The following is a 13,280-nucleotide window of genomic DNA, read 5'->3' on the forward strand; positions in this document are numbered from 1 at the left end:
TCGAAGAGGTATATAGGTTACAACTTAATTGTTCTAACTTTTGTAATTTAAGATTATGTAAATGATTTACTAAATGTATAATGAATAAATAGAAACAGCAAAAAAAAACATCATTTGAAGGGCAAGAAAAAAATATCAGTTATCAGTTTTGGAATTTTATCTGTTGAAGACAAGAATTGATTCTACGTTATGGGTACTCCTAGCCAAACATGATCAGATGAGGTAAGTGATGTATTATTAAGTTGATGAGTTGTATATTGGAATAAATATTAGTTCTATGTTACATATGAATATTTATAACTGCTTATATTATTATAGTTGAAAATGTATATTTGTATATACATATGAAGTATGTTATATGTTCACTGATATGTACATGATATTTATATATGTAGTGTTGGATTCTTTGTCTTAATTTATTTATTTACTATTAAGTCTGAAATTTATTTATAATGCAGCAAATTGATGTATGTTTTTACTATCTGCGAAAGAAGTCCAAGTATAATCCCAATAGATCATATAAGTTCAGCACTATAGATTGCAATTTCATGAACATTGTTAGAAGGGTATTTGATGTGTATAAAGTGAATGATGTATCTCTTAATGCTAGTGGAAAGGAATATCATCTGAATGAGTACATAAGTGGATTCTACATGCATGCTACAGTACCATGGCATACGATTGATCATATGTTCATTTCTATTCACATAAAGGCCAAACATTATTGGGTTCTTGCAACTATATCTTTCAATCATAGGTGTATATATGTATATGATTCTTTGCCAGTTGCTGGTCATGATGCTATGGTGCTTACTTAAATTGAAAAGTTAGCGGAGGTTATAGCTATATGTCTCATTGTACGTAAATTCTACGAGAATAAGCGTATTGACATTGAAAATTATCCTAATTATAAATTGAATGATAAGATGAATCCGTTTGGTGTTTCAGTTGTGGAGAATGTGCCTCAACAATCAAGTAGCGGCTTGTAGGTAATGACTATACCTATTACTTGTATATATACATATGCATTAAATTTGTAACGATTTCTTACTTATTAATGTATGTATTTACAGGGACTGTGGCTTATATATGATTACGTATGTCAAGTTTCTTACTTTTGGTGAAGGTTTTCCATCTGTTGATTTTGATCCAGATCTTATTCGCATAAGATAGGCTTCACTGTTGTGGGATTATGGTACTAGGAAAGCAGAAGTGGAGACACAAAGTGATGTTGAAGCACCAATGAGGCCTCTTCAAAAAATTGAGTTAACAGAAGGCACTGAAGTGCATGATATTTGATTTGTATTTTATTTTGTTGAAGTTAACAACATTTAAGATTAGGTGGATAAATATTTTTTTTTTGAAATATTTCTTGGGATTCATATGTTACTTTAATGGTCAAAGGTGGTATTTTAATGTTCCTTTATTGTTATGTTAAGTTTTTGATATTTAATCGTTTAATCTCCAAATTTTCATGGTTAGTATATGTCTTTATAAACTGTTCTATGTAGGTTTTCATATGTATTTTTTTATAATATGTGTGTATATTTGTAATAATACATATGCTTATTTCAGTGAACATATGTATTTTTAACATACATATACTTATTCGAGTGAACATTTGTACTTTTAACATTCATATGCACTTTCATTGAACAAAGCAATTTTTAACACATGCACATTCCAGTTAAGATATGTATTTTTAAAATAATTATTACCATTACAGTGAACAAATATATTCTTAACATAAATATGTCATTCTAGTAAGAAAATATATTTTTTTACATATATATGATCATTACAGTGAGCAAATGTATTTTTAAAATACATATGTCATTCAATTGTACATTATCGTATATAATACATATGTATTTTTCTTAGATTTTCATATATACGTGTCTAGTTAATACACATACAGACATATGTATTTTTCAGATTTTTATTTGTAATTTTGAAAGATACACATTATGATTAATACTAACGTTCATTTCAATTTTCATTTTTATTTACATCTAATGCAAACATAATTTTTTTCAAAATAAGTATGGCTCCTTTTATTAGATATTCAAACATATGTTTAATACAAATATATATATATATATATATATATATATATATATATAATATAAATTAAACATTTGAACTATAACAAATTAATAAGTTCAAGTTCATAAAAGTGCAACATTTGAACAATAACAAATTATCAATATCAATAAAAAGTTCAAAATTTAAAATGATCAAACTTATCATTTATTGTATTTCCTACATGAACGTCTATTGTGAACTTTTAGTCCACATGAACTACAATAATTTTTGCTTTTCTTTTCGAACATATCTCTTCCTGATTTACCATGCTCCTTCTTTTCAGGTCTTTCAGGGGGCCACTTGTATTTCAGGGGTAAAACTATATCCTTCAATATTTCTTGAGGTATCACCCAATCATCTTTATGTGGTAGAGGATTACAGGATGATCATACATTCTCAACATAGTTTTTGGCTTGTATAGATTAGAGCAATATGATCCTTTTTCAAGATTCTTGCTATCAAGTACAGCACAAGCATGCACACATAGTATCTCATCCAATTGGAATTCATGACAAGAATATTTTTTTCTTTAGGCAACAATAAAATGTTTCTCCTTATCGTGGACTGTATAGACGTACTCTGAGGCTGGTATAACCTGAAAATATTAATACATAAAAAATATTAAAAAAAATTGACAATACAATTTGCTACAGTTTAGCAAATGTATTTTTTCCGAAGCAGCAGATTATATTAATATGTCTATGTATGATATACATATTTTTTTTATTACAGCAAATACATTTGTTAAAATTTACTAATTTGTGTATGAAGATATGTTTCATACAACAGATCAAATCCAAGAACATATAACTTTTAATGATTATATCTATTTCATCATATCTTCATATGTGGACACTCTGCTTCATTCTATTGGAGAATTGCTTGAAATTTTTCAATAAGATTCGTACGTGTGTACAATGCCTCCTGTCTGTTTTCACAGGTTCATCTACCAAACATCAATCTAACTTCCTCTAAAAATTCGTACAGTGGAAGTTCTCTAGCTGATACCAGTGCGGCATTAATTGACTCTGCAATATTTGATGTTAAAGTCCATCCCTTATGAATTGTTGCATAAGACCTAGCCCACTTATCGTATCCTGCTAATTCCAAGTAATTCTTCACCCTAACATCAACTACCTCCATTTTCTCCATTAACTGGTGAAATTCAGACTTTGAGTATGACTTTTCCATGGTAAAGAAGATTTCCGACAATGCGTCATGTGACTTTCTAAAAAAAATTTCACATTACCCCATAGATGCCACATACAAGCGTAATATGGTACATTATTGTACACATGAGTAACAGCTTTTATAATGCTTGCATTACGATCGAAAACTACACACATATGTTCTCTTTCACCGTATGTTTTCTTTAGATTCTCAAAAAATCATGTCCAAGATGCATCATTTTCAGAATCTAGTATTCCATATGCCAATAGAAATATATGACCTGAACATGAAACAAAAACATTAATAGTACGTTATATACAGACATAAAAAAATCAATATGTATTTTATAAATACATACAGCTGGCAACAAGTGTAACTGCCATTTAACACATAAACATAATTGATAGCTATATATATATATATATATATATATATAGCTGGAACCATGTCTATCTCCCAGTCAACACCAAAAAGAAATTGAATAAGTACTCTATAAACACATATAGCTTGCCAAATATGTGACTGTCATTTCTTTCATAAACATAATTCATAACTTTAATATAAATACATATATCTGAAAACATAAGAAATACATAGTACAAATATAAAAATGTTGCATATATATATTCTATAAACACATACAGCTGTTTATAGAGTCAAATACATGTCAAAAATAGCTTATCGACTCCATCCATGGTACAAGAAGCTACAAATGTGCCACTACAAGAAGCTACAAATGTGCCACTATACAGTCTTCGAGATAACTTACATCAATAACTATCACAAGTCTATAGTGATCGAACCCTTGTATGAATGTAGTTAATGCGTCAAAAATATACAAAAACTCATTATCTTTATGCTTTTCCATTCGTATATGTGAACCTGGATAAGTAATGTTCAAAACATGATTGTATGCAGGTAGTTTCCCGTATGATGCCGACGGTTTTCCTCTCAAATCTTCAAGTGCTTGTTCCTTAGCTCGCCAACACTTAATATATGTCAAATTCATACCCAGGTCTTCCTTCATGTCACTTCTGATATCAGTCGCACTGTATTTTCTTTTGTGGCTTTTAAACTTTGATTTCACTATACCTCCAATCAACTTACTAGTAGCATGAAACTTAGGATAAATCTTATCCTTTATCGGACATGTGTGTTGTGGTAAGAATTCTCTAACACAAAATATTTTAGATTTGTTGATATCAGATGCACGGAATAAAAAACCACAATTACTGGACCTGCACAACAATGTGTAACTACAAAAAAAAATCTTAGGCTGAAATATAATTTACCAACATGAAAAAATAAAAAATTTAATATATATGTATATTGTAAATACATATGCTGCAATACAATTTACCAACATAAAAACAAAAAATTTTATATACATGACAAACTTACTAGGTTTTACTTGATCTAACAGATCGTGATTGGAACTTCTCCCGAATCGTGTACTCCTTCATCACAGATTTTAACATCCTTTTCGAGATATAAACTTCTTCAACCTCAATATGTTTGTGATGTGGGTCCGAGATAATTACTTTAGTTGTATCCATCTCAAATACATCCAAACATTCATCTGAAGTAGTAACTATCAATGCTCTTTCAGTACTTGTATTTATCACGTTACGCGCAGTGATAGACAGACTCATACTCTCAGCATTACATATTGATGAACTAACAAATGTGTTGAAACTATCCTTTTGTGAAACACTTATACACAAAGGCAAAGCACTCATTGCCTTTATCTCCCTTTTCTACATAATATAGATATTCAAACCCATGTCATTACGCATACGTATTTTACCTTCGATATCTGTTAACTGATATTCAATTTGAATGTTTTTGCATGTCAAATCAACATCCATGTGCGAAGCTAGTAGTGCGTAGAGTTGGTTATATAAAGTGTTATGCTCAACAATATCTCATCATTGATGTAATCTTCATATTGTTGTTCAATGTTCATACTACCAGTGTGTTTAATAAGAACAGGTATGCTTCCCATCGTCAATGTCCAGAACACTACAAAACATTAAATATAAATTCAATTATATAATATGTACTGCATACAATTAATAATTTGTATATACACAACAGAAAAATCAATTCCAACGCAAAACTAATGTTTTAATCGAATAATATGTATCATCGACTAAATTTCAAATTTAGCATATAAGAACTGTAATTTAGTTTCATGCATACATGACGACAAGGAAAACTTTGATTTTGAAAAAAAAAAGTTGATAACAAAATTTTAACCCATAACTTATAAAGTTCAAAATATGATCTAAAATTTTCAACTTCATGATCGTTAACCCTTATTGTTATTAACTTTCAAAATATGTTTGCAACTCCATTAATATGATCTCAAAGTTTGTTTATCCATACCTGTAATTGTCGGGTTGTTTATTCAAATATTCTTCGTAAAATACAGACGTTCATCAACGATATTTCAATCTCTCAATTTTTTTTGAATCTGAATTTTTTTTGAATCTGCTTTTACTTGATGAATATAAAAAACGATTTTTGAATTTGAATATGTATATTAACGATTAAGGTAAAATTAAAAGAGTCATAAAAGGTAAAGGAATCTGTTAATTAAATGTTGCTTAAAATAAGGAATACTTTTATCCCTTAATTAACTCTAACTGATTAGAGTTTAATAAGGAACGTTTTAACATATTTGTATATGTATTTTTATAGCAACCTTTTACTAAAATACATATTGCTAGTTTTCGTAATTTTGAAATTGTTACTATAAAAGTTATAATTAAGGCTCTACAGTTGCTATTTTTGAAATTTTCCCTTATAGAAAACGCTTAAACCTTTTCTAAAGTTTGATGAAAACATATATAAGATACCTTTCCTGAAAAGACATCTTTTCGACTGAAAAGGCACTTAAGCCTTTTATATATAGAATTGATCTCTAAGTTAGATTTGTAACTTTTTCTTTTCTGTCCATCTTTGAGAAGAAATAATTAAGAACGGTATCAATACTTAAACGGTATCAATACTTAAAAGATTCAATTTCCTTGATTTACTTATTGCAATAAAGCAAGGTTAGTGTTCCTATTATTATTCTACTTCTAAATTTTGTCTAATGATTTACACGTGATCTTGGATGAATTTTTCTTTAAAAGTATTTCAACAACTCTTTCTTTATCCATCTAATGATATCCACTTATTGCAATAAAGCAAGGTTAGTGTTCCTATTATTATTCTACTTCTAAATTTTGTCTAATGATTTACACGTGATCTTGGGTGAATTTTTCTTTAAAAGTATTTCAACAACTCTTTCTTTATCCATCTAATGATATCCACCTACTAAAAGGATAGACCGGTGTACTAAGCTCCCGCTATGCATGATATTCGTGAAAGGACTAAATCACAAGGATCTATGGTAGATTGGTTGGCTAGACACAAGGATCTATGGTACACAACCTTGTCATGCATTTGTTGTCACAGCTCGACTGTGACCTCCTGGTCCCCCTTCAATATCCAACATAATGCTCACCCTAAATATCAGTTTTCCTCTGTTTAGGCTCGCCTGTCCGGCTGTTGCCACAAGATCCTTGTTACCACATAAATCTCTTAAAAGAGGCAGTGGGTAACAGATGAAAAGGAGCAAAAATCCTCCCACGGAAAATTAAAAAGAGCAAAAGAGAGGAGAGGAAAACTAGACTAAGAGTACACATTGTATTTCCAGTAGAGAAAGGCGTTGTTGGCTCTAAATGAGCTTAAGACAACGCTGATACACATTGTAAACGGCAAAGAAATTATAATGACATTTAACTTGGCCCGTCATTAAACAGATATACCTCGAAGGGTTGCTGATATTTAGCTAATTGTAGTACACTAATGAAAAGGAAAAGATAACAAAAGTAAAAGAAAAGAACGACAATATGGTTCCTACTGCTGCACAGCTTCTTCAGCCCTTTTACTTCTTAGGAGATCTCATCATCTTCATTTATATTCCAAGATCATGTTGTTCTCTGGTGCCAGTCCAACACAAGCCCTCAATATGTTCTCAAGCATTGCCCTCTGCTTTGAAAGGGCATTCACCACTGGTGTACCAGGTGGTACCTGTTTGCCAATTTACAACACAAACATCAACAACTGTTCATCTTAGAGATTTCATATTTAAGAGAGCTAAAAACCGTAGTCTAAGATGCCGCCTCCTACAAATTTAGGTTCAAGATACATGTTCATGTGATGATGATAATGACAACCTTTGTGGTTAATATGAAACCCTCTTTAAGTTCAAAGTTTGATGTAACCAGATGTTAAGGAATAAATGTTCTGAGTTACCATTTTCAAGTTTTAGAGTGGACATAATGAGAACATCCTGCAGTGCTATATTATGTTATTGCCCAACCAATTAACTATTCAGTTTAGCAACTTATGAACTAAAACCTGGTAGCTGCACACTGCTTTTGGTGCTATTTCTGCAAAATGAAAAGAGACTTCAAGAGAACTTACCAGAGGAGCCTTGGTAAGATAGCTGAGGATGGTAGCCACGGGGTGGAAGGAGTGGAACTTACCCTGAAAATTCGACATGGTTCAGGTAATTTTAGAACTAATCAACTGGTATTTCCAAGGTAATTGCAACTAATTGTAAATGTATAAAAGTTGGTGAGAAAGAAACAGACCTCTCCCTCGGCTTTGAGCTGAATGCGAGTACTGAGTTCAGCAAGGAGGACCAAATCCAAGATAATTGGAGCAGCCAAAAGAGAGTCCTCACAGGTATTGTGCAAAACAATGGTGTTCTTTCCACCCATGAAAATCTCTGATGTGTACTCATCCATTGCCCTCTTGCTGTCTCCCACGTAGGGTACATACTGAGACCCATAATCCAATGTTAAGAATTAGTATTGTGCCTTGGAATTTCTTTTACATAGTGTGAAATGATTCAATAATTATTACCTTAATCACAACAACATGGTCAGGGTGCTCTCCAGGCTCATAAAGGATGGCATTGCTAGAAACCATGTCATCAACAACATTGCTTTTTGAGATCTCCTTTGAGCGAAAAGTTTGAGGGGCAGACAGATTCATTCCATCATTGTTACCCAAATGGTTGTAGCTCACAATTGATGTTGGCTGTAATATGGAACAACACAAGTTTCACAGTTGCTCAACTTTCCTCTTTCACGAATCCCATATTTTACATATCAAGTTAGCTTTATAGAGTATAAACTGATTCAACATTTTAAAGCTTTATGAAACTAGAAACAGAAGCCGCAAAGTACCTTAATGCCAGCTCCAACAAGGAAATCAACAAGCACCGACTTCATCTTGGTTTGACCACTCTTAAAGTCATCACCACCAATCAAAGTGTTCCTTTTGATGGCCAAATCAATGAAGCCTAAGAATTTTCAGCAATAATCAATTTAGTAGATGAAAGTAACACACAACTACTTCCCAAGAGCAAGTATTTTTAACTATTTTTTAGTTGAAATTAGAACATACCTGGTACAAAAGTGTTTTGTGGGCTTCCATTGATGAAGGGCACATTTTCAAGAATACAAGCAATAGCATACAAGGTGGAAGGAGATATTTCAGCCTCATTTCTATCTACAGCAGTAAAGAGGTTTTCCATGGTGTCATTAAGACCAACAGCCACATTGCTATATCTTTCAGTGTTGGCAGTCCACAGAACCACCACCTTGTCCACATTGTTCTTCTCCTTAAACTCCCTTATTTACCCAAAACAACACCAAATTAGCACACTAATAAAAACCAAAGAAAACTAAACATTTGGTGACATGAGACAACAATAACCCCTTTTACCTAATATCCTTAATGATTTGATCAATCTGTTCTTTCTTTGTTCCTTTGACGACATTGTTTGCACGTGAACCTTGGTTAGCAGCAATGAAATCAGGGTCATAGATACCAGGGAGTGGGACCATGGATTCCATGTAGGGCCTCAACTGCTTTTGTAGATCAATGTCAAAAACCTTAGCCCTTGCCATGGCGTCTGCTAAATTCATGTTGCTGATGTCCCATCCTCCAAACACTACATCATCCGGGTTGACCTATTTCATTATCAATTGGAAAAACAAAATCCATAAACAAACAGAAGGAATATACTGTTCTATTTAACTTGTTTGTCCTTACTTTCCTTTAAGCACATTTAAAAAAAAAAGCATCTGTTTTTTAACTGCAACTTTCCACATGTATTCTTTACAAACAACAACAACAACAAACCCATGTATTCCCACAAAGTGAAGTCTGGGAAGGGTAAGATGTACGCAGTCCATACCGCTACCTCCGAAGAAGTAGAGAGGCTGTTTCCGATAGACCCCCGGCTCAAGATAAAGAACAGTAAACAATGGGATAGATGACATAAAAGAATATCAGGAATAAGAAATAATAAAATAGACATCAAAAAAATACGAAAATACGAGACATAAGGGCGACACGAAAAAAATAGGTACTAAGCCATGACATATGACACCTATCTAGTAGAACCCTACACTAATATAACAAGGACACCTATGTACACAGACCTAGGATTACTAACCCGACTACAAAGAAAACTCTCCTGACTGCATGCTATAACCCACACACTCACATTAACCTTCTACCCTTATCCGCAACCTCCACACCTTCCTATCTAGGGTCATGTCCTCCGTCAGTTAAAGCTGCTCCATGTCATGTCTAATCGCCTCCCTCCAGTATTCCAGTATTTCTTCGGCCTACCTCTACTCCTCCTGAAGCCATCCAAAACAAGTCTCACACCTCCGAACAGGGGCATCCGCGCCCCTCCTCATCACATGCCCAAACCATCTCAGTCTTCCTTCCCGCATCTTATCCTCCACTGAGGCCACTCACACTTTCTCCCAGATAATCTCATTCCTAACTCTGTCTCCTCTAGTAAGCCCACACATCCAACGCAACATTCCCATTTCCGCTACCTTCAATTTTTTGAATGTGGAAGTGCTTGACTGGCCAATACTCTGCTCCATACAACATGGCCAGACGGACTGCCACTCTATAGAATTTACCTTTAAGCTTAAGGGGCATCTTCTTATCACACAACACTCCTGAGGCAAGCCTCCACTTCATCCAACCTGCTCCAATACGATTAGAGACATCCTCATCAATCTCACCATTTCCCTGGATCATAGACCCAAGATATTTGAAGCTGTCTCAAGTCACTAAACTTGCATTCCAAATGTTATGTTTTGGACCTACTCAACCTAAACCCCTTAGACACAAGGGTTTGCCTCCAAACCTCCAGCTTGCCATTCACACCCTCTCGCGACTCATCAATCAACCCTATATCATCCGTAAATAACATACACCAAGGCACCTCGCCTTGAATGCTCCCCGTCAACACATCCATCACTAAAGCAAAAAAGGAACGGGCTCAGAGTCGATCCCTGATGCAACCCGGTCTCGACTGAAAAATGTTTTGAGTCTCCTCCCGCCGTCCTCACCCGGGTCTTTCCTCCATCATACATATCCTTAATAGCCCTAATGTACGCCACCGAGACCCCTCTCACCTCCAAGCATCTCCAAAGAACCTCCCTTGGGACTTTATCATAAGCATTTTCCAGGTCGATGAACACCATGTGTAAATCCCTCTTCCTTTGTCTATACTGCTTCACTAATCTCCTCACCAGATGGATTGCCTCTATCGTTGAGCGACCAGGCATAAATCCAAACTAATTCTCCGAAATGGACACGACCCTCCCCAACCTCTCCTCGACCACTCTCTCCCAAATCTTCATAGTGTGACTCAACAACTTAATACCCTTATAGTTGTTGCAACTCTGAATGTCACCCTTCTTTTTATATAAGGGAATCATCGTACTCCATCTCCAAGCCTCGGGCATTCAAGCAGTCTTGAAAATGACGTTAAACAAATCAGTCAGCCACCTTAAACCAGCCTCCCCAGCATACTTCCAAAAATCCACCGAAATCTCATCAGGCCCGTCGCTCTATCCCTCTGCATCCTACGAATAGCCTCTCTAACCTCCTCCACCTTAAAACGCCTAAAGTAACTGAAATCAAGTCTCTCCTCCGAGTGCTCTAGCTCCCGTAGCACAAAGCCTCTGTCCCCATCCTCATTCAAAAGTCTTTGAAAGTACTCCTGCCATCTCTTCTTAATGTGAAGATCCTCCACCAAAATAGTACCATCCTCTCCCTTAATGCACTCTTCACCTGATCGAGGTCACGGCCCTTCCGCTCCACGTGTATTCTTTAATTTCTTAAATTCTGTGTTACAAAGTGTCTTAAGTTTAAGGCCACAAGATCAATTTTAAGTGTTAAATCAAAACAGGACGAATTGAAAAAGAACCACTAAAAGTAACAAACACCACCAAAAAGTGTCATTTCAAAACAATTAAGTTTACCATGGGAAGGATGCTCTTAAAGGGAGCATAGATCTCCTCTCCATTAAAAGACCCAACTCGAATAGTAGACGCTTGTGTAAGAGAACCAAAGTAATTGGCTTGCTGCACCTTATCCTTGGTGGCCCATGAAATTCCTCTGCCAATTTTCAACAACAGCCACAGTTTATTAGTGAACAAATTAAACAAATCTACTAACAAAACCAAAGTCATGCAAGAATTAGGACAAAGAAAAAGAGAACAAACTAACTCTCTATTAGCGATAACTCCTCCAGTCAAGGTTGAACCATTATTTCCACCCCATCCAACAAGCATAACCCTGCCAGGAAATTAAATTGCACAAAAAATTATTACAAAACAGAAAACACCCACATTTTAATTTCAATATTTTAGTATTAACTGTTAAAAATGAAGGATCTGGTTGCAAAGCAAGAAACACTCACCCTAATTTTGGAACATGAACATCAGTCTTGAATTCGTATTTGACTGTTTTGGGCTTGACGGTCCATTGATATGTCCCGTTTTTTTCCTCATGAACCAACTCAGTGGTTTGATAATCATACACAGAGTGAATTACACTCTCTGTGTACTTAACATTGGGGCTCTCAACCTTAAAGTTTTCAATAAACATTTTCACAACACGAGACAAAAATTCGAAAAAGAGGGAAACTGTTTTGCAAGGAAAATAGAACTTTTGTAACTAAGAAGAATATATATTCTTAAAGGCCAAGAGCTCTACTTGCACTGCCTGTTGGCCAAGCCAGGGAGATGTATATATAGAGGGATTTTGTTGAAGTGGAAATACACATGGCGCTTTCATAGTGAATGAGATCCCACTTTGTATAACATGCTATGGCGGAGTTTCAAATAGTGAATATTAGGCTCCATTTGTTTGTTTTTTTTTTTTTAATGATTCAGATGTCTGATTCTGAATGCACATTTGAATGATTAAAATGTTGTTTCTAAATTTGTGAAAATTGAATGATTAAGATTTTTTATTTTTTAACATTTGAATATATAAAAAAAATTATTTATATACATAATAAAATAAAAAAATAATTATATATTAAAAAGTATATATTTTAGTACAATAAAATTATTAGTATTTGATTGAGAAAAAATATTTATGTTTGTTATTGATAGTGGAGATGGTTCATAATGATGGTTGCGGTGACAATGGTTGATGTTAGTGATTAATAATTTTGATGATGATAATTGTGATGGTTGGTATTGTAGTGATTGTTATGATGGTGGCGATTGATGGTGATGGTGGTTGTTGTGATGTGATGTTGCTTGATGTCAGTAGTTTAAGGTGTTGATTGTGTTGTCTGAAACATGAATGCATGATGATTGATGATGTGTTGGTGCTAGTTGGAGATGTTATTTGTTGTGATGGTGGAGATGGTTGTCAGTAGAGATAAATTATAGTGATGATACTGGTTGAAGTAGTGGTAGAAGTGGCGTCACTAGTGATAATGGTGGTGGCGGCCAAAGAATGTGTTGAGGTTGTGATGTATTAGTGGTAGTTAGTGGTGGTGTTAGTTGTGATAGATGAGTTGGTTGGTAGTAGTGATTGACCGGTAGTGATTGCTGATTGTAGTGGTGTTGATGGCAATGGTGGCGGTAAATATAATTAGAATAAAAGAGGTAGTAGGTGTGGTAGCA

General features: G+C 34.2%; 1 protein-coding gene across 1 annotated transcript; it reads right to left on the bottom strand.

The window, feature by feature from the left end:
• Positions 1 to 6,932: 6,932 nt before the first annotated feature.
• Positions 6,933 to 12,492, bottom strand: LOC107850683 (inositol-3-phosphate synthase). Its single transcript, XM_016695387.2, has 10 exons — positions 12,059 to 12,492; positions 11,866 to 11,934; positions 11,619 to 11,754; positions 9,046 to 9,293; positions 8,725 to 8,951; positions 8,505 to 8,620; positions 8,179 to 8,355; positions 7,905 to 8,093; positions 7,735 to 7,797; positions 6,933 to 7,338 (listed from the first exon to the last, which is right to left on the bottom strand). Exons 1-10 carry the CDS (start codon positions 12,244 to 12,246, stop codon positions 7,219 to 7,221), a joined length of 1,533 nt encoding a protein of 510 aa, XP_016550873.1. The 5' UTR covers positions 12,247 to 12,492; the 3' UTR covers positions 6,933 to 7,218.
• Between the last annotated feature and the right edge of the window lie 788 nt (positions 12,493 to 13,280).

This window comes from Capsicum annuum, chromosome 12 (assembly GCF_002878395.1).
Source record: "Capsicum annuum cultivar UCD-10X-F1 chromosome 12, UCD10Xv1.1, whole genome shotgun sequence".
Taxonomy (NCBI): domain Eukaryota; kingdom Viridiplantae; phylum Streptophyta; class Magnoliopsida; order Solanales; family Solanaceae; genus Capsicum; species Capsicum annuum.

Excerpts from the sequence above, each read along its gene's own strand:
- LOC107850683 (XM_016695387.2), bottom strand. The coding sequence starts at position 12,246 with ATGTTTATTGAAAACTTTAAGGTTGAGAGCCCCAATGTTAAGTACACA. Across the intron at positions 11,935-12,058 it reads GTTCATGTTCCAAAATTAGG|GGTTATGCTTGTTGGATGGG; the intron begins GTGAGTGTTTCT and ends ATTTCCTGGCAG. Across the intron at positions 9,294-11,618 it reads TTAAGAGCATCCTTCCCATG|GTCAACCCGGATGATGTAGT; the intron begins GTAAACTTAATT and ends ATAATGAAATAG.